The sequence below is a fragment of the Pristiophorus japonicus genome, chromosome 1 (assembly GCF_044704955.1).
Source record: "Pristiophorus japonicus isolate sPriJap1 chromosome 1, sPriJap1.hap1, whole genome shotgun sequence".
NCBI classification, from domain to species: Eukaryota; Metazoa; Chordata; class Chondrichthyes; family Pristiophoridae; genus Pristiophorus; species Pristiophorus japonicus.
In genome coordinates, this window is record NC_091977.1 from 545,851,967 (window position 1) to 545,879,671 (window position 27,705).

Genomic DNA, 27,705 nt, shown 5'->3' on the forward strand with positions numbered 1-27,705 from the left:
TGAGGGGGTGTGAGGGAGTGTGTGAGGGGATGTGTGAGGGGGTGTGTGAGGGGGTGTGTGGGTGTGTGTGGGTGTGTGTGAGGGGGTGTGTGAGGGGGTGTGAGGGGGTGTGTGAGGGGGTATGTGTTTGTGTATGGGGGTGTGAGGGGGTGTGTGAGGGGGTGTGTGGGTGTGTGAGGGGGTGTGAGGGGTGTATGTGTGTGTGAGGGGGTGTGTGAGGGTGTGTGAGGGGGTGTGAGGGGTGTATGTGTGTGTGAGGGGGTGTGTGAGGGGGTGTGAGGGGGTGTGTGAGGGTGTGTATGTGTGTGTGAGGGGGGTGTGAGTGAGGGGTGTATGTGTGTGTGAGGGGGTGTGAGGGTGTGTGTGTGAGGGGGTGTGAGGGAGTGTGTGAGGGGGTGTGTGAGGGGGTGTGTGAGGGGGTGTGTGGGTGTGTGTGGGGGTGTGAGGGGGTGTGTGAGGGGGTGTGAGGGTGTGTGAGGGGGTGTGTGAGGAGGTGTGTGTTTGTGTATGGGGGTGTGAGGGGGTGTGTGAGGGGTGTGTGGTGTGTGAGGGGGTGTATGTGTGTGTGAGGGGGTGTGAGGGGGTGTGTGTGAGGGGGTGTGAGGGTGTGTGTGAGGGGGTGTGTGAGGGGGTGTGAGGGTGTGTGTGAGGGGGTGTGAGGGGTGTATGTGTGTGTGAGGGGGGTGTGAGGGGGTGTGTGAGGGTGTGTGTGTGGGGGTGTGAGGGAGTGTGTGAGGGGGTGTGTGAGGGGGTGTGTTGAGGTAGTGTGTGAGGGGGTGTGTGAGGGGGTGTGTGAGGGGGTGTGAGGGGGTGTGTGTTTGTGTATGGGGGTGTGAGGGGGTGTGAGGGGGTGTGAGGGGGTGTGTGAGGGGGTGTGTGTTTGTGTATGGGGTGTGAGGGGGTGTGTGAGGGGTGTGGGTGTGTGGAGGGGGTGTGAGGGTGTGTGAGGGGGTGTGTGAGGGGGTGTGAGGGGGTGTGTGAGGGGGTGTGAGGGGTGTGAGGGGGTGTGAGGGTGTGTATGGGTGTGTGAGGGGTGTATGTGTGTGTGAGGGGGTGTGAGGGGTGTGTGAGGGGGTGTGTGAGGGGGTGTGTGGGTGTGTGTGAGGGGGTGTGTGAGGGGGTGTGAGGGGGTGTGTGAGGGGGTGTGTGAGGGTGTGTGTGAGGGTGTGTGTGAGGGGGTGTGAGGGGGTGTGTGAGGGTGTGTGAGGGGGTGTGTGAGGGGGTGTGAGGGGGTGTGTGAGGGTGTGTGTGGGGGGTGTGAGGGGTGTGTGAGGGGGTGTGAGGGGGTGTGTGAGGGGGTGTGTGGGTGTGTGTGGGGTGTGTGTGAGGGGGTGTGTGAGGGGGTGTGAGGGGGTGTGTGAGGGGGTGTGTGGGTGTGTGTGAGGGGGTGTGTGAGGGGGTGTGTGAGGGGTGTGTGAGGGGGTGTGTGAGGGGGTGTGAGGGGGTGTGTGGGGGGTGTGAGGGGGTGTGTGAGGGGGTGTGAGGGTGTGTGTGAGGGGGTGTGAGGGGGTGTGTGAGGGGGTGTGAGGGTGTGTGTGTGGGTGTGTGTGAGGGGGTGTGTGAGGGGGTGTGTGGGTGTGTGTGGGTGTGTGTGAGGGGGTGTGTGAGGGGGTGTGTGAGGGGGGTGTGTGAGGGGGTGTGAGGGGGTGTGTGAGGGGTGTATGTGTGTGTGAGGGGTGTATGTGTGTGTGAGGGGGTGTGTGAGGGTGTGTGAGGGGTGTATGTGTGTGTGAGGGGGTGTGTGTGAGGGGGTGTGTATGGGTGTGTGAGGGGTGTATGTGTGTGTGAGGGGGTGTGTGTGAGGGGGTGTGAGGGAGTGTGTGAGGGGGATGTGTGAGGGGGTGTGTGAGGGGGTGTGTGGGTGTGTGTGGGTGTGTGTGAGGGGGTTGTGGGGTGTGAGGGGGTGTGTGAGGGGGTGTGTGTGGGGGTGTGAGGGTGTGTGTGAGGGTGTGTGAGGGTGTGTGAGGGGGTGTGTGAGGGGGTGTGTGAGGGGGTGTGAGGGGTGTATGTGTGTGTGAGGGGGGGTGTGTGAGGGGGTGTGTGAGGGGGTGTGTGAGGGTGTGTGTGAGGGGGTGTGTGAGGGGGTGTGAGGGGGTGTGTGAGGGGGTGTGTGAGGGTGTGTGTGGGGGTGTGAGGGGGTGTGTGAGGGGGTGTGTGTGAGGGGGTGTGAGGGGGTGTATGTGGTGTGTGAGGGGGTGTGTGAGGGTGTGTGTGAGGGGGTGTGTGAGGGGGTGTGTGAGGGGGTGTGTGAGGGGGTGTGTGTGTGGGTGTGTGAGGGGGTGTGTGAGGGGGTGTGTGAGGGGGTGTGTGAGGGGGTGTGTGAGGGGGTGTGAGGGGTGTGATTACTGGTTTCCCCACGGTGATCTCTGTTGTCTGTGGCCTGTCTGACTCTGCCGCTCTGGTTATTACAGACGACCACACTGATTGGCCTGTTGAAGACAGCGCGCCTGCTGCGATTGGTGCGTGTGGCCCGTAAACTGGACCGTTATTCTGAGTATGGGGCAGCGGTGCTGTTCCTGCTGATGTGCATCTTTGCTCTGATCGCCCATTGGCTGGCCTGTATCTGGTACGCCATTGGCAGTGTGGAGAGAATGTGGCTGCGGCCAAGGATCGGCTGGCTGGACTCGCTGGGGGAGCAGATTGGCAAGCCGTACAATGACAGTGTCGCGGCCTCCGGCCCCAGCATCAAGGACAAGTACGTCACTGCTCTGTACTTCACCTTCAGCAGCTTAACCAGTGTGGGCTTTGGCAACGTGTCGCCCAACACCAACTCCGAGAAGATCTTCTCCATCTGTGTGATGCTTATCGGCTGTAAGTACCCCTCAGACAATCCGCCCCTTCTGGGCTTACAGCATCACAATCATTTACAAGTAGGAAATAATATCATTAATGTGCTAAAGGCACGACTCCATCACTTCCTGTCCAGCATCTCTCACTTCCTGTATCACAGTTAGTTATCAGCAAAATACTGAGCACATTGGGGTCAGGCCTGCCCCGTCGAGGTTCAGTATCATGGGGAACATATTGTCCCTCAGCACGCGGCACTAACCTGTCAGCGAACAGCCCGCCTTTATACCACAACACCTGGTTCCTCACACCATGTGCACCCATTCTCAATGTGGGTTCGAGAACTGCATTCATGAAACCTCAATATCTTTCCTACACTGCTCGAGGGCAGGATCAATCTACAATCTACAAGTACTTGCATCCATTGTTGTGTGTCAGTGTGTGTCTCAGTGTGTGTCTCAGTGTGTGTGGGTGGTGTGTGTGTCTCTGTGTGTGTGTGGTGGGGTGTGTGCCAGTGTGTTTGTGTCAGTGTGTGTGTCAGTTAGTGGGGTGTGTGTCTCAGCGTGTGTGTCAGTTTGTATGTGTGTCTCTGTGTGTGTCTGTCAGTGTGTGTGTGTGTCTGTCAGTGTGTGGGGTGTGTGTCAGTGTGTGGGGTGTGTGTCAGTGTGTGTGTGTGTCTGTCAGTGTGCGGGGTGTGTGTGTCTGTCAGTGTGTGGGGTGTGTGTCAGTGTGTCAGTGTGTGTGTCAGTGTGTGGGGTGTGTGTCGGTGTGTGTCAGTGTGTCAGTGTGTGTGTCTGTGTGTGTGTGTGTCAGTGTGTGGGGTGTGTGTCAGTGTGTGTGTCTGTGTGTGTGTGTGTGTGTCAGTGTGTGGGGTGTGTGTCAGCGTGTCAGTGTGTGTGTGTCAGTGTGTGTCTGTGTGTTCTGTGGGGTGCGTGTCAATGTGTGTGTCTGTGTGTGTGTCAGTGTATGGGGTGTGTGTCAGTGTGTGTGTGGGGTGTGTGTCAGTGTGTGGGGTGTGTGTCAGCGTGTCAGTGTGTGTATCTGTGTGTGTGTGTCAGTATGTGTGTGGTGTGTGTCTGTGGGGTGTGTGTAGGTGTGTGGAGTGTGTGGGGTGTGTGGAGTGTGTGGGGTGTGTGGGGTGTGTAGGTGTGTGGGGTGTGTCGGTGTGTGGAGTGTGTGGGGTGTGTGGGGTGTGTGGGGGGTGTGGGGTGTGTGGGGTGTGTGGGGTGTGTGGGGTGTGTGGGGTGTGTGGGGTGTGTCGGTGTGTGGAGTGTGTGGGGTGTGTGGGGTGTGTGGGGTGTGTGGGGTGTGTGGGGTGTGTCGGTGTGTCGGTGTGTGGGGTGTGTCGGTGTGTGGGGTGTGTGTCGGTGTGTGGGGTGTGTCGGTGTGTGGGGTGTGTGTCGGTGTGTGGGGTGTGTGGGGTGTGTGGGGTGTGTGGGGTGTGTGTCGGTGTGTGGGGTGTGTGTCGGTGTGTGGGGTGTGTGTCGGTGTGTGGGGTGTGTGTCGGTGTGTGGGGTGTGTGGGGTGTGTGGGGTGTGTCGGTGTGTGGGGTGTGTGTCGGTGTGTGGGGTGTGTGTCGGTGTGTGGGGTGTGTGTCGGTGTGTGGGGTGTGTGGGGTGTGTCGGTGTGTGGGGTGTGTGGAGTGTGTGTCGGTGTGTGGGGTGTGTGTCGGTGTGTGGGGTGTGTGTCGGTGTGTGGGGTGTGTGGGGTGTGTGTCGGTGTGTGGGGTGTGTGTCGGTGTGTGGGGTGTGTGTCGGTGTGTGGGGTGTGTGGGGTGTGTGGGGTGTGTCGGTGTGTGGGGTGTGTGTCGGTGTGTGGGGTGTGTGGGGTGTGTGGGGTGTGTCGGTGTGTGTCGGTGTGTGGGGTGTGTGTCGGTGTGTGGGGTGTGTGGGGTGTGTGGGGTGTGTCGGTGTGTGGGGTGTGTGTCGGTGTGTGGGGTGTGTGTCGGTGTGTGGGGTGTGTGTCGGTGTGTGGGGTGTGTGTCGGTGTGTGGGGTGTGTGTCGGTGTGTGGGGTGTGTGTCGGTGTGTGGGGTGTGTGGGGTGTGTGGGGTGTGTCGGTGTGTGTCGGTGTGTGGGGTGTGTGTCGGTGTGTGGGGTGTGTGTCGGTGTGTGGGGTGTGTGGGGTGTGTCGGTGTGTGTCGGTGTGTGGGGTGTGTGGGGTGTGTGTCGGTGTGTGGAGTGTGTGGGGTGTGTGGAGTGTGTGGGGTGTGTCGGTGTGTGGAGTGTGTGGAGTGTGTGGGGTGTGTGGGGTGTGTGTCGGTGTGTGTCGGTGTGTGTCTGTGTCGGTGTGTGGGGCGTGTGTCGGTGTGTGTCGGTGTGTGAGGTGTGTCGGTGTGTGTCGGTGTGTCGGTGTGTGTCGGTGTGTCGGTGTGTGTCGGTGTGTCGGTGTGTGTCGGTGTGTGTCGGTGTGTGTCGGTGTGTGTCGGTGTGTGTCGGTGTGTCGGTGTGTGTCGGTGTGTCGGTGTGTGTCGGTGTGTGTCGGTGTGTGTCGGTGTGTCGGTGTGTGTCGGTGTGTCGTTGTGTGTCGGTGTGTCGGTGTGTGTCGGTGTGTGTCGGTGTGTGTCGGTGTGTGTCGGTGTGTGTCGGTGTGTGTCGGTGTGTCGGGGTGTGTCGGGGTGTGTCGGTGTGTGTGTCGGTGTGTCGGGGTGTGTCGGGGTGTGTCGGTGTGTGTCGGTGTGTCGGTGTGTGTCGGTGTGTCGGTGTGTGTCGGTGTGTGTCGGTGTGTGTCGGTGTGTCGGTGTGTGTCGGTGTGTCGTTGTGTGTCGGTGTGTCGGTGTGTGTCGGTGTGTGTCGGTGTGTGTCGGTGTGTGTCGGTGTGTGTCGGTGTGTGTCGGTGTGTCGGGGTGTGTCGGGGTGTGTCGGTGTGTGTGTCGGTGTGTGTCGGTGTGTGTCGGTGTGTGTCGGTGTGTGTCGGTGTGTCGGTGTGTGTCGGTGTGTCGGTGTGTGTCGGTGTGTCGGTGTGTGTCGGTGTGTCGGTGTGTGTCGGTGTGTGTCGGTGTGTGTCGGTGTGTCGGTGTGTGTCGGTGTGTCGTTGTGTGTCGGTGTGTCGGTGTGTGTCGGTGTGTGTCGGTGTGTGTCGGTGTGTGTCGGTGTGTCGGGGTGTGTCGGGGTGTGTCGGTGTGTGTGTCGGTGTGTGTCGGTGTGTGTCGGTGTGTGTCGGTGTGTGTCGGTGTGTGTCGGTGTGTGTCGGTGTGTGGGTGTGTCGGTGTGTGGGTGTGTCGGTGTGTGTCGGTGTGTCGGTGTGTGTGTGTCGGTGTGTCGGTGTGTGTCGGTGTGTCGGTGTGTGTGTGTCGGTGTGTCGGTGTGTGTCGGTGTGTGTCGGTGTGTGGGTGTGTCGGTGTGTGGTGTGTCGGTGTGTGTCGGTGTGTGTCGGTGTGTCGGTGTGTGTGTGTCGGTGTGTGTCGGTGTGTCGGTGTGTGTGTCGGTGTGTGTCGGTGTGTCGGTGTGTGTCGGTGTGTGTGTCGGTGTGTGTCGGTGTGTCGGTGTGTCGGTGTGTGTCGGTGTGTCGGTGTGTGTCGGTGTGTGTCGCTGTGTCGGTGTGTGTCGGTGTGTGTCGCTGTGTCGGTGTGTGTCGCTGTGTCGGTGTGTGTCGGTGTGTGTCGGTGTGTGTCGGTGTGTCGGTGTGTCGGTGTGTGGGGTGTCGGTGTGTCGGTGTGTGGGGTGTCGGTGTGTGTCGGTGTGTCGGTGTGTGTCGGTGTGTGTCGGTGTGTCGGTGTGTGGTGTGTCAGTGTGTCGGTGTGTGGTGTGTCGGTGTGTCGGTGTGTGGTGTGTCGGTGTGTGTGTGTCGGTGTGTGGTGTGTCGGTGTGTCGGTGTGTGGTGTGTCGGTGTGTCGGTGTGTGGTGTGTCGGTGTGTGGTGTGTCGGTGTGTTGGTGTGTGGTGTGTCGGTGTGTCGGTGTGTGGTGTGTCGGTGTGTGGTGTGTCGGTGTGTCGGTGTGTCGGTGTGTGGTGTGTCGGTGTGTGGTGTGTGGTGTGTCGGTGTGTGGTGTGTCGGTGTGTCGGTGTGTGTGTGTCGGTGTGTGGTGTGTCGGTGTGTCGGTGTGTGGTGTGTCGGTGTGTGGTGTGTGGGGTGTCGGTGTGTGTCGGTGTGTGTGTGTCGGTGTGTGTGTGTCGGTGTGTCGGTGTGTGTCGGTGTGTGTCGGTGTGTCGGTGTGTGGTGTGTCGGTGTGTCGGTGTGTGGGGTGTCGGTGTGTGTCGGTGTGTGTGTGTCGGTGTGTCGGTGTGTGGGGTGTCGGTGTGTCGGTGTGTGGGTGTGTGGGGTGTCGGTGTGTGGTGTGTCAGTGTGTCGGTGTGTCGGTGTGTCGGTGTGTGTCGGTGTGTCGGTGTGTGGGGTGTCGGTGTGTCGGTGTGTGGGTGTGTGGGGTGTCGGTGTGTGGTGTGTCAGTGTGTCGGTGTGTCGGTGTGTCGGGGTGTGTCGGTGTGTCGGTGTGTCGGTGTGTGTCGGTGTGTGTCGGTGTGTGTCGGTGTGTGTCGCTGTGTCGGTGTGTGTCGGTGTGTCGGTGTGTGTCGGTGTGTGTGTCGGTGTGTGTCGCTGTGTCGGTGTGTGTCGGTGTGTCGGTGTGTGTCGGTGTGTCGGTGTGTGTCGGTGTGTGTCGGTGTGTGTCGGTGTGTCGGTGTGTGTCGGTGTGTGTCGGTGTGTCGGTGTGTGTCGGTGTGTCGGTGTGTTGGTGTGTGTCGGTGTGTCGGTGTGTGTCGGTGTGTGTCGGTGTGTGTCGGTGTGTGTCGGTGTGTCGGTGTGTCGGTGTGTGTCGGTGTGTCGGTGTGTGTCGGTGTGTCAGTGTGTGTCGGTGTGTCGGTGTGTGTCGGTGTGTGTCGGTGTGTGTCGGTGTGTCGGGGTGTGTCGGGGTGTGTCGGTGTGTGTCGGTGTGTGTCGGTGTGTCGGTGTGTGTCGGTGTGTGTCGGTGTGTGTCGGTGTGTCGGTGTGTGGGTGTGTCGGTGTGTCGGTGTGTGTCGGTGTGTCGGTGTGTGTGTGTCGGTGTGTCGGTGTGTGTGTGTCGGTGTGTGTGTGTCGGTGTGTGTCGGTGTGTGTGTGTCGGTGTGTCGGTGTGTGCCGGTGTGTCGGTGTGTGTCGGTGTGTGTGTCGGTGTGTGTCGGTGTGTGCCGGTGTGTCGGTGTGTGTCGGTGTGTGTGTCGGTGTGTGTCGGTGTGTGTCGGTGTGTGTCGGTGTGTGTGTCGGTGTGTGTCGGTGTGTGCCGGTGTGTCGGTGTGTGTCGGTGTGTGTGTCGGTGTGTGTCGGTGTGTGTCGGTGTGTGGGGTGTCGGTGTGTCGGTGTGTGTCGGTGTGTGTCGCTGTGTCGGTGTGTGTCGGTGTGTGTCGCTGTGTCGGTGTGTGTCGCTGTGTCGGTGTGTGTCGGTGTGTGTCGGTGTGTGTCGGTGTGTGTCGGTGTGTCGGTGTGTGGGGTGTCGGTGTGTCGGTGTGTGTCGGTGTGTGGGGTGTCGGTGTGTGGGGTGTCGGTGTGTCGGTGTGTGGGGTGTCGGTGTGTGTCGGTGTGTGTCGGTGTGTGTCGGTGTGTCGGTGTGTGTCGGTGTGTCGGTGTGTGTCGGTGTGTGTCGGTGTGTCGGGTGTGTGGGGTGTCGGTGTGTCGGTGTGTGTCGGTGTGTCGGTGTGTGGTGTGTCGGTGTGTGGTGTGTCGGTGTGTGGGGTGTCGGTGTGTCGGTGTGTGGTGTGTCAGTGTGTCGGTGTGTGGTGTGACGGTGTGTCGGTGTGTGGTGTGTCGGTGTGTGTGTGTCGGTGTGTGGTGTGTCGGTGTGTCGGTGTGTGGTGTGTCAGTGTGTCGGTGTGTGGTGTGTCGGTGTGTCGGTGTGTGGTGTGTCGGTGTGTGGTGTGTCGGTGTGTGGTGTGTCGGTGTGTCGGTGTGTCGGTGTGTGTGTGTCGGTGTGTCGGTGTGTGGTGTGTCGGTGTGTCGGTGTGTGGGGTGTCGGTGTGTCGGTGTGTGGGGTGTCGGTGTGTGGTGTGTCGGTGTGTCGGTGTGTGTGTGTCGGTGTGTGGTGTGTCGGTGTGTCGGTGTGTCGGTGTGTCGGTGTGTCGGTGTGTGGTGTGTCGGTGTGTCGGTGTGTGGTGTGTCGGTGTGTGTGTGTCGGTGTGTGGTGTGTCGGTGTGTCGGTGTGTGTGTGTCGGTGTGTGGTGTGTCAGTGTGTCGGTGTGTCGGTGTGTCGGTGTGTCGGTGTGTGGTGTGTCGGTGTGTCGGTGTGTGTGTGTCGGTGTGTGTGTGTCGGTGTCGGTGTGTGTGTGTCGGTGTGTGTCGGTGTGTGTGTGTCGGTGTGTGTGTGTCGGTGTGTGGTGTGTCAGTGTGTCGGTGTGTCGGTGTGTGTCGGTGTGTGTGTGTCGGTGTGTGGGGTGTCGGTGTGTGGTGTGTCAGTGTGTCGGTGTGTCGGTGTGTCGGTGTGTGTGTGTCGGTGTGTCGGTGTGTGGTGTGTCGGTGTGTGTGTGTCGGTGTGTGGTGTGTGGTGTGTCGGTGTGTGGTGTGTCAGTGTGTCGGTGTGTGGTGTGTCGGTGTGTGTCGGTGTGTCGGTGTGTGGTGTGTCAGTGTGTCGGTGTGTCGGTGTGTGGTGTGTCGGTGTGTGTGTGTCGGTGTGTCGGTGTGTGGTGTGTCGGTGTGTGTGTGTCGGTGTGTGGTGTGTGGTGTGTCAGTGTGTCGGTGTGTGGTGTGTCGGTGTGTGTCGGTGTGTCGGTGTGTGGTGTGTCAGTGTGTCGGTGTGTCGGTGTGTCGGTGTGTGTGTGTCGGTGTGTCGGTGTGTGGTGTGTCGGTGTGTGTCGGTGTGTCGGTGTGTGGTGTGTCAGTGTGTCGGTGTGTCGGTGTGTGGTGTGTCGGTGTGTGGGGTGTCGGTGTGTGGTGTGTCAGTGTGTCGGTGTGTCGGTGTGTCGGTGTGTGTCGGTGTGTCGGTGTGTGTGTGTCGGTGTGTCGGTGTGTGTGTGTCGGTGTGTGTGTGTCGGTGTCGGTGTGTGTGTGTCGGTGTGTGTCGGTGTGTGTGTGTCGGTGTGTGTGTGTCGGTGTGTGGTGTGTCAGTGTGTCGGTGTGTCGGTGTGTGTCGGTGTGTGTGTGTCGGTGTGTGGGGTGTCGGTGTGTGGTGTGTCAGTGTGTCGGTGTGTCGGTGTGTCGGTGTGTGTGTGTCGGTGTGTCGGTGTGTGGTGTGTCGGTGTGTGTCGGTGTGTCGGTGTGTGGTGTGTCAGTGTGTCGGTGTGTCGGTGTGTCGGTGTGTGTGTGTCGGTGTGTCGGTGTGTGGTGTGTCGGTGTGTGTCGGTGTGTCGGTGTGTGGTGTGTCGGTGTGTGGGGTGTCGGTGTGTGGGGTGTCGGTGTGTCGGTGTGTGTCGGTGTGTGTCGGTGTGTGTCGGTGTGTGTCGGTGTGTGTCGGTGTGTGTGTGTCAGTGTGTGTCGGTGTGTCGGTGTGTGTCGGTGTGTCGGTGTGTGTCAGTGTGTCGGTGTGTGGTGTGTCGGTGTGTCGGTGTGTGGTGTGTCGGTGTGTGTCGGTGTGTGGGGTGTCGGTGTGTCGGTGTGTCGGTGTGTGTGTGTCGGTGTGTGGTGTGTCGGTGTGTGGTGTGTCGGTGTGTGTCGGTGTGTCGGTGTGTGGTGTGTCGGTGTGTGTCGGTGTGTCGGTGTGTCGGTGTGTGTCGGTGTGTCGGTGTGTGTCAGTGTGTGGGGTGTCGGTGTGTCGGTGTGTCGGTGTGTGTGTGTCGGTGAGTCGGTGTGTGGTGTGTCGGTGTGTGGTGTGTCGGTGTGTGTCGGTGTGTCGGTGTGTCGGTGTGTGTCGGTGTGTCGGTGTGTGTCGGTGTGTCGGTGTGTCAGTGTGTCGGTGTGTGTGTGTGTCGGTGTGTCGGTGTGTGTCGGTGTGTGTCGGTGTGTGTCGGTGTGTGTCGGTGTGTCAGTGTGTGTGGTGTCGGTGTGTCAGTGTGTGTGGTGTCGGTGTGTCGGTGTGTCGGTGTGTGTCGGTGTGTGGGTGTGTGTCGGTGTGTGGGTGTGTGTGGGTGTGTGTCGGTGTGTGTCGGTGTGTCAGTGTGTGTGGTGTCGGTGTGTCAGTGTGTGTGGTGTCGGTGTGTCGGTGTGTCGGTGTGTGTCGGTGTGTGGGTGTGTCGGTGTGTGTCGGTGTGTCGGTGTGTGTGTGTCGGTGTGTCGGTGTGTGTGTCAGTGTGTGTCAGGGTGTGTCGGTGTGTGTCGGTGTGTGGGTGTGTGTCGGTGTGTGTGTGTCGGTGTGTCGGTGTGTGTCGGTGTGTCGGTGTGTGTGTGTCGGTGTGTGTCGGTGTGTGTCGGTGTGTCGGTGTGTGTCGGTGTGTCGGTGTGTGTGTGTCGGTGTGTGGTGTGTCGGTGTGTGTCGGTGTGTCGGTGTGTCGGTGTGTGGTGTGTCGGTGTGTGTCGGTGTTGGTGTGTCGGTGTGTGGGGTGTCGGTGTGTTGGTGTGTCGGTGTGTCGGTGTGTGGGGTGTCGGTGTGTCGGTGTGTGTGTGTCGGTGTGTCGGTGTGTGGTGTGTCGGTGTGTGGTGTGTCGGTGTGTCGGTGTGTCGGTGTGTGGTGTGTCGGTGTGTGGTGTGTCGGTGTGTCGGTGTGTCGGTGTGGGTGTGTCGGTGTGGGTGTGTCGGTGTGTGTCGGTGTGTCAGTGTGTGTCAGTGTGTGTCGGTGTGTGTCGGTGTGTCGGTGTGTGTCGGTGTGTGTCGGTGTGTGTCGGTGTGTGTCGGTGTGTCGGTGTGTGTCGGTGTGTCGGTGTGTGTCGGTGTGTGTCGGTGTGTGTCGGTGTGTGTCGGTGTGTGTCGGTGTGTGTCGGTGTGTGTCGGTGTGTGTCGGTGTGTGTCGGTGTGTGTCGGTGTGTGTCGGTGTGTGTCGGTGTGTGTCGGTGTGTGTCGGTGTGTCAGTGTGTGTCGGTGTGTCAGTGTGTGTCGGTGTGTCAGTGTGTGTCAGTGTGTGTCGGTGTGTGTCGGTGTGTCGGTGTGTGTCGGTGTGTCGGTGTGTGTCGGTGTGTCAGTGTGTGTCGGTGTGTCGGTGTGTCGGTGTGTGTCGGTGTGTCGGTGTGGGTGTGTCGGTGTGTCGGTGTGTGTCGGTGTGTGTCGGTGTGTGTCGGTGTGTCAGTGTGTGTCGGTGTGTGTCGGTGTGTCGGTGTGTGTCGGTGTGTCGGTGTGGGTGTGTCGGTGTGTCGGTGTGTGTCGGTGTGTGTCGGTGTGTCGGTGTGTGTCGGTGTGTGTCGGTGTGTGTCGGTGTGTCAGTGTGTGTCGGTGTGTCGGTGTGGGTGTGTCGGTGTGTGTCGGTGTGTGTCGGTGTGTCGGTGTGTGTCGGTGTGTCGGTGTGTGTCGGTGTGTCGGTGTGGGTGTGTCGGTGTGTCGGTGTGTGTCGGTGTGTGTCGGTGTGTGTCGGTGTGTCAGTGTGTGTCGGTGTGTCAGTGTGTGTCGGTGTGTGTCGGTGTGTCGGTGTGTGTCGGTGTGTCGGTGTGTGTCGGTGTGTCGGTGTGTGTCGGTGTGTGTCGGTGTGTCAGTGTGTGTCGGTGTGTCAGTGTGTGTCGGTGTGTGTCGGTGTGTGTGGGTGTGTCGGTGTGTCGGTGTGTGTCGGTGTGTCGGTGTGTGTCGGTGTGTCGGTGTGTGTCGGTGTGTCGGTGTGGGTGTGTCGGTGTGTGTCGGTGTGTGTCGGTGTGTCGGTGTGTGTCGGTGTGTCGGTGTGTGTCGGTGTGTCGGTGTGGGTGTGTCGGTGTGTCGGTGTGTGTCGGTGTGTGTCGGTGTGTGTCGGTGTGTGTCGGTGTGTCGGTGTGTGTCGGTGTGTGTCGGTGTGTCGGTGTGTGTCGGTGTGTCGGTGTGTGTCGGTGTGTGTCGGTTTGTCGGTGTGTGTCGGTTTGTCGGTGTGTGTCGGTTTGTCGGTGTGTGTCGGTGTGTGTCGGTGTGTGTCGGTGTGTGTCGGTGCGTGTGTGTCGGTTTGTCGGTGTGTGTCGGTTTGTCGGTGTGTGTCGGTTTGTCGGTGTGTGTCGGTTTGTCGGTGTGTGTCGGTTTGTCGGTGTGTGTCGGTTTGTCGGTGTGTGTCGGTTTGTCGGTGTGTGTCGGTTTGTCGGTGTGTGTCGGTGCGTGTGTGTCGGTGTGTCGGTGTGTGTCGGTGTGTGTCGGTGTGTGTCGGTGTGTGTCGGTGTGTCAGTGGGTGTGTCGGTGTGTGTCGGTGTGTGTCGGTGTGTCGGTGTGTCGGTGTGTGTCGGTGTCGGTGTGTGGTGTGTCGGTGTGTCGGTGTGTCGGTGTGTCGGTGTGTGGTGTGTCGGTGTGTGGGGTGTCGGTGTGTCGGTGTGTCGGTGTGTGTCGGGTGTCGGGTGTCGGTGTGTCGGTGTGTCGGGTGTCGGTGTTTGTCGGTGTGTCGGTGTGTGTCGGTGTGTGGTGTGTGTCGGGTGTCGGTGTGTCGGTGTGTGTCGGTGTCGGTGTGTGGTGTGTCGGTGTGTCGGTGTGTCGGTGTGTCGGTGTGTGGTGTGTCGGTGTGTGGGGTGTCGGTGTGTCAGTATGGGTGTGTCGGTGTGTCGGTGTGTGTCGGGTGTCGGGTGTCGGTGTGTCGGTGTGTCGGGTGTCGGTGTGTCGGTGTGTGGTGTGTGTCGGGTGTCGGTGTGTGTCGGTGTGTGGTGTGTGTCGGGTGTCGGTGTGTGTCGGTGTGTGGTGTGTGTCGGGTGTCGGTGTGTCGGTGTGTGGTGTAACTGTTCTCTGTTTTTGCAGCGCTGATGTATGCCAGTATTTTTGGGAATGTTTCGGCTATAATCCAGCGGTTATACTCTGGCACGGCCCGATACCACACCCAAATGCTGCGAGTCCGTGAATTCATCCGCTTCCATCAGATTCCAAACCCGCTGCGGCAGCGACTGGAGGAATATTTCCAGCACGCCTGGTCCTACACCAACGGGATCGACATGAACGCAGTGAGTCAGAGACACGGCAGGGTCACGACCCCGCGACCTCGCCGACCCCGCGACCTCGCTGACCCCGCGACCTCGCTGACCCCGCAACCTCGCTGACCCCGCGACCTCGCTGACCCCGCGACCTCGCTGACCCCGCGACCTCGCCCACCCCGCGACCTCGCCCACCCCGTGACTTCGCCCACCCCGCGACCTCGCTGACCCCACGACCTCGCCCACCCCACGACCTCGCCCACCCCGCGACCTCGCCCACCCCGCGACCTCGCCCACCCCGCGACCTCGCAGAACCCGCGACCTCGCCCACCCCACGACCTCGCCCACCCCGCGACCTCACCGACCCCGCGACCTCACCGACCCCGCGACCTCACCGACCCCGCGACCTCGCCCACCCCGCGACCTCAACGACCCCGCGACCTCACCGACCCCGCGACCTCGCCCACCCCGCGACCTCACCGACCCCGCGACCTCGCCGACCCCGCGACCTCGCCTAATTCGCCGACCCCGCGACCTCGCCGACCTCGCCGACCCCGCGACCTCGCCGACCCCGCGACCTCGCCTAATTCGCCGACCCCGCGACCTCACCCACCCCGCGACCTCGCCGACCCCGCGACTTCGCCCACCCCGCGACCTCGCCCACCCCGCGACCTCGCCCTCCCCGCGACCTCGCCCACCCCGCGACCTCACCGACCCCGCGACCTCGCCCACCCCGCGACCTCGCTGACCCCGCAACCTCGCCGACCCCGCGACCTCGCTGACCCCGCGACCTCGCCGAACCCGCGACCTCGCCCACCCCGCGACCTCGCCCACCCCGCGACCTCGCCCACCCCGCGACCTCGCAGAACCCGCGACCTCGCCCACCCCGCGACCTCGCTGACCCCACGACCTCGCCCACCCCGCGACCTCGCCCAGCCCGCGACCTCGCCCACCCCGCGACCTCGCCGACCCCGCGACCTCGCCCACCCCGCGACCTCGCCGACCTCGCCGACCCCGCGACCTCGCCGACCTCGCCGACCCCGTGACCTCGCAGAACCCGCGACCTCGCTCACCCCGCGACCTCGCTGACCCCATGACCTCGCTGACCCCGCGACCTCGCCCACCCCGCGACCTCGCTGACCCCACGACCTCGCCCACCCCGCGACCTCACCCCCCCGGCGACCTCGCCCACCCCGCGACCTCGCCGACCCCGCGACCTCGCCGACATCGCCGACCCCGCGACCTCGCCGACCCCGCGACCTCGCCGACCCCGCGACCTCGCCCACCCCGCGACCTCACCCACCCCGCGACCTCACCCACCCCGCGACCTCGCCCTCCCCGCGACCTCGCCCACCCCGCGACCTCGCCCACCCCGCGACCTCGCCCACCCCGCGACCTCGCCCACCCCGCGACCTCACCGACCCCGCGACCTCACCGACCCCGCGACCTCACCGACCCCGCGACCTCGCCCACCCCGCGACCTCACCGACCCCGCGACCTCACCGACCCCGCGACCTCGCCCACCCCGCGACCTCACCGACCCCGCGACCTCGCCCACCCCGCGACCTCACCGACCTCGCCGACCCCGCGACCTCGCCGACCCCGCGACCTCGCCTAATTCGCCGACCCCGCGACCTCACCGACCCCGCTACCTCGCCCACCCCGCGACCTCACCGACCCCGCGACCTCGCCCACCCCGCGACCTCACCGACCCCGCGACCTCGCCGACCCCGCGACATCGCCCACCCCGCGACCTCGCAGAACCCGCGACCTCGCCCACCCCGCGACCTCGCCGACCCCACGACCTCGCCCACCCCGCGACCTCGCCCAGCCCGCGACCTCGCCGACCCCGCGACCTCGCCCACCCCGCGACCTCGCCGACCCCGCGACCTCGCCCACCCCGCGACCTCGCCGACCTCGCCGACCCCGCGACCTCGCCGACCCCGCGACCTCGCCGACCTCGCCGACCCCGTGACCTCGCAGAACCCGCGACCTCGCTCACCCCGCGACCTCGCTGACCCCATGACCTCGCTGAACCCGCGACCTCGCCCACCCCGCGACCTCGCTGACCCCACGACCTCGCCCACCCCGCGACCTCACCCCCCCGGCGACCTCGCCCACCCCGCGACCTCGCCGACCCCGCGACCTCGCCGACATCGCCGACCCCGCGACCTCGCCGACCCCGCGACCTCGCCGACCCCGCGACCTCGCCCACCCCGCGACCTCACCCACCCCGCGACCTCACCCACCCCGCGACCTCGCCCTCCCCGCGACCTCGCCCACCCCACGACCTCGCCCACCCCGCGACCTCGCCCACCCCGCGACCTCGCCCACCCCGCGACCTCACCGACCCCGCGACCTCACCGACCCCGCGACCTCACCGACCCCGCGACCTCGCCCACCCCGCGACCTCACCGACCCCGCGACCTCACCGACCCCGCGACCTCGCCCACCCCGCGACCTCACCGACCCCGTGACCTCGCCGACCCCGCGACCTCGCCCACCCCGCGACCTCACCGACCTCGCCGACCCCGCGACCTCGCCGACCCCGCGACCTCGCCTAATTCGCCGACCCCGCGACCTCACCGACCCCGCTACCTCGCCCACCCCGCGACCTCACCGACCCCGCGACCTCGCCCACCCCGCGACCTCACCGACCCCGCGACCTCGCCGACCCCGCGACCTCGCCCACCCCGCGACCTCACCGACCCCGCGACCTCACCGACCCCGCGACCTCGCCCACCCCGCGACCTCACCGACCCCGTGACCTCGCCGACCCCGCGACCTCGCCCACCCCGCGACCTCACCGACCTCGCCGACCCCGCGACCTCGCCGACCCCGCGACCTCGCCTAATTCGCCGACCCCGCGACCTCACCGACCCCGCTACCTCGCCCACCCCGCGACCTCACCGACCCCGCGACCTCGCCGACCCCGCGACCTCGCCTAATTCGCCCACCCCGCGACCTCACCGACCCCGCGACCTCACCGACCCCGCGACCTCGCCCACCCCGCGACCTCACCGACCCCGTGACCTCGCCGACCCCGCGACCTCGCCCACCCCGCGACCTCACCGACCTCGCCGACCCCGCGACCTCGCCGACCCCGCGACCTCGCCTAATTCGCCGACCCCGCGACCTCACCGACCCCGCGACCTCGCCGACCCCGCGACTTCGCCCACCCCGCGACCTCGCCCACCCCGCGACCTCGCCCTCCCCGCGACCTCGCCCTCCCCGCGACCTCGCCCACCCCGCGACCTCGCAGAACCCGCGACCTCGCTCACCCCGCGACCTCGCCCACCCCGCGACCTCGCAGAACCCGCGACCTCGCTCACCCCGCGACCTCGCCCAACCCGCGACCTCGCCCACCCCGCGACCTCGCCCACCCCGCGACCTCGCAGAACCCGCGACCTCGCAGAACCCGCGACCTCGCCCACCCCGCGACCTCACCGACCCCGCGACCTCGCCCACCCCGCGACCTCGCCCACTCCGCAACCTCGCCCACCCCGCGACCTCGCCCACCCCGCGACCTCACCGACCCCGTGACCTCGCCGACCCCGTGACCTCGCCGACCCCACGACCTCACCTTTTCATTCACAGCAGTTTTTGTTTGGTTTGATGTATACAACAGTCTGGGCTCCAATCTGCTGAATTTCGACCCCTAAATATTTACCTGTAACGTGAAGCACTGCAAGTGTTGGGGGCAAAAAGCAGCAACTCCCACCCCTCTGCCGAACTCCCACCCGTTACACTCGGTGTCAGACACTCGGTGTCAGCGGATCCTGGTTACTTTATACACCTTTGTGCCTCAGCTTCCTGCTCACCGCGATCAGCGCCAATACAGATAAATATTTACAACTCTATTCTGTCTGCAATTACCATCGAATAACTCCGCGAGGCCTTGTCCTGTGAGTAAGAGCTGTGTGATTTCAGTCCATTTAATACGACTGTAAAGTGAGGGGCAGCATGGCTGGCAGCCTTTTCAATCCCCCTGCACACCTGGACAGGTAACCCCTGGGGCCTCCAACAGCAGCGCCCTCAGGTGTACATCGTACATAGTGACATAGTGAGTACACACAGTTTGCATACATGACATCATTCCCCCCCCCCCCGGCCCAAAGCCTTTGATGCGAGTTGATTACAGGTTAAGGCGAACTGGAGCGCTGCACTCCCTGGTTGACCATCTGAGTGTCGCTTCTGGCCTGGGTCAGTTGGTTGGGCCACTGCTGTCTTGCAGCGCGACTGGTTGGGCAGGACTGTTGGGGATGGTGGGATTATCCTCGTGGTTGGCAGTAAGGTCTGTTGTCGATTGGGTGTGTGTGGGTGGGTCGCTGAAGATGGTTCCTGGTTATCTGTGAATCGTAACTTGCTTTGGTCCAAATGTTTTCTGCACGTTTGACCATTAAGCAGTTTGACAACAAACACTCCATTCCCCTCCTTGACTAATACAGTGCCGGTGACCCTTGGGGCCTTGACTGTAATTCAGCACAAACACAGGATCATTTACAGTGATGTCGCGTGTTACAGCCACGCGAACATGGTACGTGTTTTGCTGATAACGCCTGGTTTCCACCTGGTCAATCAGGTCAGGGTGTACTAAGGAGAGCCTGGTTTTGAGTACTCGTTTCATTAGTAACTCTGCAGGGGAGCCCCGGTAAGTGAGTGGGGTCATATCCTGTAACTGAGCAGTACTCGGGACAGGCGGGTTTGTAACGAGCCTTCCGAGACACATTTCAAGCTCTACTTTATGGTTTGGACTGCCCGCTCCGCTTGGCCGGTGGATGTGGGCTTAAACGGGGCAGATCTGACATGCCCAATGACATTACGGGTCATGAATTGATTGAATTCCGAGCTGGTGAAGCACGGACCATTGTCGCTGACCAGAATGTCGGGTAAGCCATGGGTGGCAAACATGGCCCTGAGGCTTTCAATGGTGGCGGTGGATGTGCTGGATGCCATTATTACACATTCGATTCACATAGAGTAGGCGTCCACAACAACCAGGAACATCTTTCCCAGAAAGGGGCCCGCATAATCCACATGGATCCTGGACCATGGTTATGAGGGCCAAGACAAGAGACTAAGTGGAGCCTCCCTGGGAGCATTGCTCATTTGTGAGAAACATAGAAAATTCGGCCCTTCGAGCCTGCACCACCATTCAATAAGATCATTGCTGATCATTCCCTCAGTACCCCTTTCCTGCTTTCTCTCCATACCTCTTGATCCCTTTAGCCATAAGGGCCATATCTACCACAGGTAAAGGGATCACAGCCAGATAGGGAACGAGTGACCAACAGGAAGAGCAGTGCAAGGAAGGTAGTGCAGGGATCCCCTGCGGTCATCCCCCTGCAAAACAGATACACCACTTTGGGTACTGTTGAGGGGGATGACTCATCAGGGGAGGGCAGCAGCAGCCAAGTTCATGGCACCGTGGGTGGCTCTGCTGCACAGGAGGGCAGGAAAAAGAGTGGGAGAGCGATAGTGATAGGGGACTCTACTGTAAGGGGAATAGATAGGCGTTTCTGCGGCCGCAACCGAGACTCCAGGATGGTATGTTGCCTCCCTGGTGCAAGGGTCAAGGATGTCTTGGAGCGGGTGCAGGACATTCTGAAAAGGGAGGGTGAACAGCCAGTTGTCGTGGTGCACATTGGTACCAACGATATAGGTAAAAAATGGGATGAGGTCCTACGAGACGAATTTAGGGAGATCGGAGTTAAATTAAAAAGTAGGACCTCAAAAGTAGTAATCTCAGGATTGCTACCAGTGCCACGTGCTAGTCAGAGTAGGAATCGCAGGATAGCTCAGATGAATACGTGGCTTGAGCAGTGGTGCAGCAGGGAGGGATTCAAATTCCTGGGACATTGGAACCGGTTCTGGGGGAGTTGGACCAGTACAAACCGGACGGTCTGCACCTGGGCAGGACCGGAGCCAATGTCCAAGGGGGAGTGTTTGCTAGTGCTGTTGGGGAGGAGTTAAACTAATATGGCAGGGGGATGGGAACCTATGCAGGGAGACAGAGGGAAGTAGAATGGGGCAGAAGCAAAAGATAGAAAGGAGAATAGTAAAAGTGGAGGGCAGAGAAACCCAAGGCAAAAAACAAAAAGGGCCACATTATAGCAAAATTCTAAAGGGGCAAAGTGTGTTAAAAAAACAAGCCTGCAGGCTCTGTGCCTCAATGCGAGGAGTATTCGGAATAAGGTGGATGAATTAACTGCGCAGATGGCAGTTCACGGATACGATGTGATTGGCATCACGGAGACATGGCTCCAGGGTGATCAAGGCTGGGAACTCAACATCCGGGGGATTCAACATTTAAGCAGGATAGACAGAAAGGAAAAGGAGGTGGGGTGGTGTTGCTGGTTAAAGAGAAAATTAATGCAATAGTAAGGAGGGACATTAGCCTGGATGATGTGGAATCGGTATGGGTGGAGCTACGGAATACCAAAGGGCAGAAAACGCTAGTGGGAGTTGTGTACAGACCACCAAACAGTAGTAGTGAGGTTGGGGACAGCATCAAACAAGAAATAAGGGATGTGTGCAATAAAGGTACAGCAGTTATCATGGGAAACTTTAATCTACGTATTGATTGGGCTAACCAAACTGGTAGCAATGCGGTGGAGGAGGATTTCCTGGAGTGTATTAGGGATGGTTTTCTAGACCAATATGTCGAGGAACCAACCAGAGAGCTGGCCATCCTAGACTGGGTGATGAGAAGGGACTAATTAGCAATCTTGTTGTGCGAGGCCCCTTGGGGAAGAGTGACCATAATATGGTAGAATTATTTATTAAGATGGAGAGTGACAAAGTTAATTCAGAAACTAGTGTCCTGAACTTAAGGAAAGGTAACTTTGATGGTATGAGGCGTGAATTGGCTAGAATAGACTGACAAATGATACTTAAAGGGTTGACGGTGGATAGGCAATGGCAAATCTTTAAAGATCATATTAGAACATAAGAACTTAAGAATTAGGAACAGGAGTAGGCCATCTAGCCCCTCGAGCCTGCTCCGCCATTTAACAAGATCATGGCTGATCTGGCCGTGGACTCAGCTCCACTTACCCGCCCGCTCCCCATAACCCTTAATTCCCTTATTGGTTAAAAATCTATCTAACTATGACTTGAATACATTCAATGAGCCAGCCTCAACTGCTTCCTTGGGCAGAGAATTCCACAGATTCACAACCCTCTGGGAGAAGAAATTCCTTCTCAACTCGGTTTTAAATTGGCTCCTCCGTATTTTGAGGCTGTGCCCCCTAGTTCTAGTCTCCCCGACCAGTGGAAACAACCTCTCTGCCTCTATCTTGTCTATCCATTTCATTATTTTAAATGTTTCTATAAGATCACCCCTTATCCTTCTGAACTCCAACGAGTAAAGACCCAGTCTACTCAATCTATCATCATAAGGTAACCCCCTCATCTCCAGAATCAGCCTAGTGAATCGTCTCTGTACCCCCTCCAAAGCTAGTATATCCTTCCTTAAGTAAGGTGACCAAAACTGCACGCAGTATTCAAGGTGCGGCCTCACCAATACCCTGTACAGTTGCAGAAGGACCTCCCTGCTTTTGTACTCCATCCCTCTCGCAATGAAGGCCAATATACCATTCACCTTCCTGATTACCTGCTGCACCTGCAAACTAACTTTTTGGGATTCATGCACAAGGATCCCCAGGTCCCTCTGCACCTCAGCATGTTGTAATTTTCCCCCATTTAAATAATATTCCCTTTTACTGTTTTTTTTCCCAAGGTGGATGACCTCACACTTTCCGACATTGTATTCCATCTGCCAAACCTTAGCCCATTCGCTTAACCTATCTAAATCTCTTTGGTGCAGCCTCTCTGTGTCCTCTACACAACCCGCTTTCCCAGTAATCTTTGTGTCATCTGCAAATTTTGTTACACTACACTCTGTCCCCTCTTCCAGGTCATCTATGTATATTGTAAACAGTTGTGGTCCCAGCACCGATCCCTGTGGCACACCACTAACCACCGATTTCCAACCCGAAAAGGACCCATTTATCCCGACTCTCTGCTTTCTGTTAGCCAGCCAATTCTCTATCCATGCTGATACATTTCCTCTGACTCCGCGTACCTTTATCTTCTGCAGTAATCTTTTGTGTGCCACCTTATCGAATGCCTTTTGAAAATCTAAATACACCACATCCATCGGTACACCTCTATCCACCATGCTCGTTATATCCTCAAAGAATTCCAGTAAATTAGTTAAACATGATTTCCCCTTCATGAATCCATGCTGCGTCTGCTTGATTGCACTATTCCTATCTAGATGTCCCGCTATTTCTTCCTTAATGATAGTTTCAAGCATTTTCCCCACTACAGATGTTAAACTAACCGGCCTATAGTTACCTGCCTTTTGTCTGCCCCCTTCTTTAAACAGAGGCGTTACATTAGCTGCTTTCCAATCCGCTGGTACCTCCCCAGAGTCCAGAGAATTTTGGTAGATTATAACGAATGCATCTGCTATAACTTCCGCCATCTCTTTTAATATCCTGGGATGCATTTCATCAGGACCAGGGGACTTGTCTACCTTGAGTCCCATTAGCCTGTCCAGCACTACCCCCCTAGTGATAGTGATTGTCTCGAGGTCCTCCCTTCCAACATTCCTTTGACCAGCAATTTTTGGCATGGTTTTTGTGTCTTCCACTGTGAAGACCGAAGCAAAATAATTGTTTAAGGTCTCAGCCATTTCCACATTTCCCATTATTAAATCCCCCTTCTCATCTTCTCAGGGACCAACATTTACTTTAGTCACTCTTTCCCGTTTTATATATCTGTAAAAGCTTTTACTATCTGTTTTTATGTTTTGCGCAAGTTTACTTTCATAATCTATCTTTCCTTTCTTTATTGTGGACGAACTTCAACAATTGTACATCCCTGTCTGGAGTAAAAATAAAACGGGGAAGGTGGCTCAACCGTGGCTAACAAGGGAAATTAAGGATAAATCTAAGGAAGAGGCATATAAATTAGCCAGAAAAAGCAGCAAACCGGAGGACTGGGAGAAAATTAGAATACAGCAGAGGAGGACAAAGGGTTTAATTAGGAGGGAGAAAATAGAGTATGAGAGGAAGCTTGCTGGAAACACAAAAACTGACTGCAAAAGCTTCTATAGGTATGTGAAGAGAAAAAGATTAGTGAAGACAAACATTGGTCCCTTGCAGTCGGATTCGGGTGAATTTATAATGGGGAACAAAGAAATGGCAGACCAATTGAACAAGTACTTTGCTTCTGTCTTCACAAAGGAAGACACAAATAACCTTCCCGATGTACTATGGGTCCGAGGGTCTAGTGAGAAGGAGGAACTGCAGGATATCCTTATTAGGCGGGAAATTGTGTTAGGGAAATTGACGGGATTGAAGGCCGATAAATCCCCAGGGCTTGATAGTCTACATCCCAGAGTACTAAAGGAAGTGGCCCTAGAAATAGTGGATGCATTGGTGATCATTTTCCAACAGTCTATCAACTCTGGATCAGTTCCTATGGACTGGAGGGTAGCTAATGTAACACCACTTTTCAAGAGGGAGTTAGATCTGCCTCTAACGGCTAAAGGGATCAAGGGGTATGGAGAGAAAGCAGGAAAGGGGTACTGAGGGAATGATCAGCCATGATCTTATTGAATGGCGGTGCAGGCTTGAAGGGCTGAATGGCCTACTCCTGCACCTATTTTCTATGTTTCTATGTTTCGAACTCCCTCTTTAATATATCCAATGAACTGGCATCAACAACTCTCTGCGGCAGGGAATTCCACAGGTTAACAACTCTCTGAGTGAAGAAGTTCCTCCTCATCTCAGTCCTAAATGGCCTACCCCTTATCCTAAGACTGTGTTCCCTGGTTCTGGACTTCCCCAACATCGGGAACATTCTTTCCGCATCTAACCTGTCCAGTCCCGTCAGAATCTTCTACGTTTCTATGAGATCCCCTCTCATCCTTCTAAACTCCAGTGTATAAAGGCCCAGTTGATCCAGTCTCTCCTCATAGGTTAGTCCTGTCATCCCGGGAATCAGTCTGGTGAACCTTCGCTGCACTCCCTCAATAGCAAGAACATCCTTCCTCAGATTAGGAGACCAAAACTGAACACAATATTCCAGGTGAGGCCTCACCAAGGCCCTGTACAACTGCAGTAAGACCTCCCTGCTCCTCTACTCAAATCCCCTAGCTATGAAGGCCAACATACCATTTGCCTTCTTCACTGCCTGCTGTACCTGCATGCCAACTTTCAATGACTGATGAACCATGACACCCAGGTCTCGTTGCACCTCCCCTTTTCCTAATCTCCCGCCATTCAGATAATATTCTGCCTTCGTGATTTTGCCCCCAAAGTGGATAACCTCACATTTATCCACATTATACTGCATCTGCCATGCATTTGCCCACTCACCTAACCTGTCCAAGTCACCCTGCAGCCTCTTAGCATCCTCCTCACAGCTCACACCGCCACCCAGCTTAGTGTCATCTGCAAACTTGGAGATATTACACTCAATTCCTTGATCGAAATCATTAATGTATATTGTAAATAGCTGGGATCCTAGCTCCGAGCCCTGCGGCACTCCACTAGTCACTGCCTGCCATTCTGAAAAGGAAGAAAGAATGCAAAAGGCAGGAGGCAACAGAGCAGAGTAGCACTGGGGTAAGTGTAAACCACAAGGTGACAGGAAGGGACAATATGTATGAATATAAAGGGGCTGCAGGAGGGGTCTAAACTAAAAATCATGGATTAAAAACTAGTATTAAAACACTCTACCTAAACGCACGCAGCATTCGAAATAAAGTAAATGAGTTGACGGCACAAATCATTACAAATGGGTATGATTTGGTGGCCATTACAGAAACATGGTTGCAGGGTGGCCAAGACTGGGAATTAAACATACAGGGTTATCTGACGATTTGGAAAGATAGACAAGAAGGGAAAGGGAAAGGAGGTGGGGTAGCTCTGTTAATAACGGAAGATATCAGGGCAGTTGTGAGAGATGATACTGGCTCTAATGAACAAAATGTTAAATCATTGTGGGTGGAGATTAGAGATAGTAAGGGGAAAAAGTCACTGGTGGACGTAGTTTATAGGCCCCCAAATAATAACTTCACGGTGGGGCGGACAATAATCAAGGGAATAATGGAGGCATGTGAAAAAGGAACGGCAGTAATCATGGGGGATTTTAACCTACATATCGATTGGTTAAATCAAATCGCACAGGGTAGCCTGGAGGAGGAATTCATAGAATGCATACGGGATTGTTTCTTAGAACAGTATGTTACAGAACCTACAAGGGAGCAAGCTATCTTAGATCTGGTCCTGTGTAATGAGACAGGAATAATAAACGATCTACTGGTAAAAGATCCTCTCGGAATGAGTGATCACAGTATGGTTGAATTTGTAATACAGATTGAGGATGAGGAAGTAATGTCTCAAACGAGTGTACTATGCTTAAACAAGTTAGCTAAAGTAGACTGGGAACTGCTGATCACAGTAATGCTGATGCAATGTATAGATTGCCTGACCCATCACAAGTTACACCCGATAGGGAAGAAGTGTTTTATTTTTCATACATTGATGAACTGCCAGTCACAGCTGAAGAGATTGGTACAGCAACCAAACGTGACCCAGTGATGTCAAAGGTGTATGAGTATATTGCAAATAGATGGCCAAACCAGGTAACAGACAAAGATACACATCCATTCTTCATTTGTAGGAATGAATTATCAGTCGATAAAGATATAAAAGGGGTCAGAGGGTCTAGTAAGGAAGAGGAACTGAGGGAAATCTTTATTAGTCGGGAAATTGTGTTGGGGAAATTGATGGGATTGAAGGCCGATAAATCCCCAGGGCCTGATGGACTGCATCCTAGAGTACTTAAGGAGGTGGCCTTGGAAATAGCGGATGCATTGACAGTCATTTTCCAACATTCCATTGACTCTGGATCAGTTCCTATGGAGTGGAGGGTAGCCAATGTAACCCCACTTTTTAAAAAAGGAGGGAGAGAGAAAACCTCAGTAGTGGGTAAAGTGATGGAATCAATTATTAAGGATGTCATAGCAGTGCATCTGGAAAATGGTGACATGATAGGTCCAAGTCAGCATGGATTTGTGAAAGGGAAATCATGCTTGACAAATCTTCTGGAATTTTTTGAGGATGTTTCCAGTAAAGTGGACAAGGGAGAACCAGTTGATGTGGTATATTTGGACTTTCAGAAGGCTTTCGACAAGGTCCCACACAAGAGATTAATGTGCAAAGTTAAAGCACATGGGATTGGGGGTAGTGTGCTGACGTGGATTGAGAACTGGTTGTCAGACAGGAAGCAAAGAGTAGGAGTAAACGGGTACTTTTCAGAATGGCAGGCAGTGACTAGTGGAGTGCCGCAAGGTTCTGTGCTGGGGCCCCAGCTGTTTACATTGTACATTAATGATTTAGACGAGGGGATTAAATGCAGTATCTCCAAATTTGCGGATGATACTAAGTTGGGTGGCAGTGTGAGCTGCGAGGAGGATGCTATTAGGCTGCAGAGTGACTTGGATAGGTTAGGTGAGTGGGCAAATGCATGGCAGATGAAGTATAATGTGGATAAATGTGAGGTTATCCACTTTGGTGGTAAAAACAGAGAGACAGACTATTATCTGAATGGTGACAGATTAGGAAAAGGGAAGGTGCAACGAGACCTGGGTGTCATGGTACATCAGTCATTGAAGGTTGGCATGCAGGTACAGCAGGCGGTTAAGAAAGCAAATGGCATGTTGGCCTTCATAGCGAGGGGATTTGAATACAGGGGCAGGGAGGTGTTGCTACAGTTGTACAGGGCCTTGGTGAGGCCACACCTGGAGTATTGTGTACAGTTTTGGTCTCCTAACTTGAGGAAGGACATTCTTGCTATTGAGGGAGTGCAGCGAAGGTTCACCAGACTGATTCCCGGGATGGCGGGACTGACCTATCAAGAAAGATTGGATCAATTGGGATTGTATTCACTGGAGTTCAGAAGAATGAGAGGGGACCTCATAGAAACGTTTAAAATTCTGACGGGTTTAGACAGGTTAGATGCAGAAAGAATGTTCCCAATGTTGGGGAAGTCCAGAACCAGGGGTCACAGTCTGAGGATAAGGGGTAAGCCATTTAGGACCGAGATGAGGAGAAACTTCTTCACCCAGAGAGTGGTGAACCTGTGGAATTCTCTACCACAGAAAGTAGTTGAGGCCAATTCACTAAATATATTCAAAAGGGAGTTAGATGAAGTCCTTACTACTCGGGGGATCAAGGGTTATGGCGAGAAAGCAGGAAGGGGGTACTGAAGTTTCATGTTCAGCCATGAACTCATTGAATGGCGGTGCAGGCTAGAAGGGCTGAATGGCCTGCTCCTGCACCTATTTTCTATGTTTCTATGTTTCTATGTCTATGTGGGGTGCAAGAGTGGTTATACCAAATAAATTCAGGTCCAAATTATTAGGAGACCTCCATGACCAGCACCTGGGAATGTGCTTGACCAAGAGTTTTGCACGCAGTTACGTATGGTGGCCAGGTCTCGATAAAGATATAGAGTACATCGTGAGTCAGTATACGACATGTCAATCGGTGAGCATGCAACCACCATCAGTTCCATTACAGCCATGGAAATGGCCTCCTAGGGTATGTCAAAGACTACATGTAGATTTTGCTGAGCTAGAAGGACAACAATAGCCATTCGAAGTGGGTCGAGGTGTTTCCAATGCGGAAAGTAACAAATAAAACATTAGACACTTTGCAAAGATTATTTTTTCATTTGGCCTCCCAGAAGAAATTGTTTCTGATAATGGACCACAATTTTGTTCAGAAGAATTTGCACAGTTCACGATCAAAAATGGTGTGAAACATATGAAGGTTCCACTGTACCAGTTGAAATGGTGCAGCAGAGCGCACTGTACAAATTGTAAAACGTGGCATCATGAAACAAATGTTGGATCCAAATCCAAAGAAACGACACGTTGTCATTGGACCACAAATTGGCTAATTTTCTAATTCCAGCCATGAACCAGATTCTCGTTGATAAAATCAAACTTGGCACAGTCCGTAGAAGAGAAATAATGAAGACAGAAAGAGATAGAGGTCGAGTAAAAGAGAG

The 27,705-nt window shown here is 57.0% G+C and overlaps 1 protein-coding gene across 1 annotated transcript in view; it reads left to right on the forward strand.

Annotated features, from left to right (window-relative positions):
- LOC139273198 (voltage-gated inwardly rectifying potassium channel KCNH2-like) overlaps positions 1 to 27,705 on the forward strand; it is a 210,144-nt gene that overhangs the window by 104,085 nt on the left and 78,354 nt on the right. Inside the window, exons 6-7 of the mRNA XM_070889823.1 lie at positions 2,412 to 2,811; positions 13,442 to 13,641. Of these exons, the coding sequence (XP_070745924.1) occupies positions 2,412 to 2,811; positions 13,442 to 13,641 (600 nt within the window). The remainder of the gene's footprint in view (positions 1 to 2,411; positions 2,812 to 13,441; positions 13,642 to 27,705) is intronic.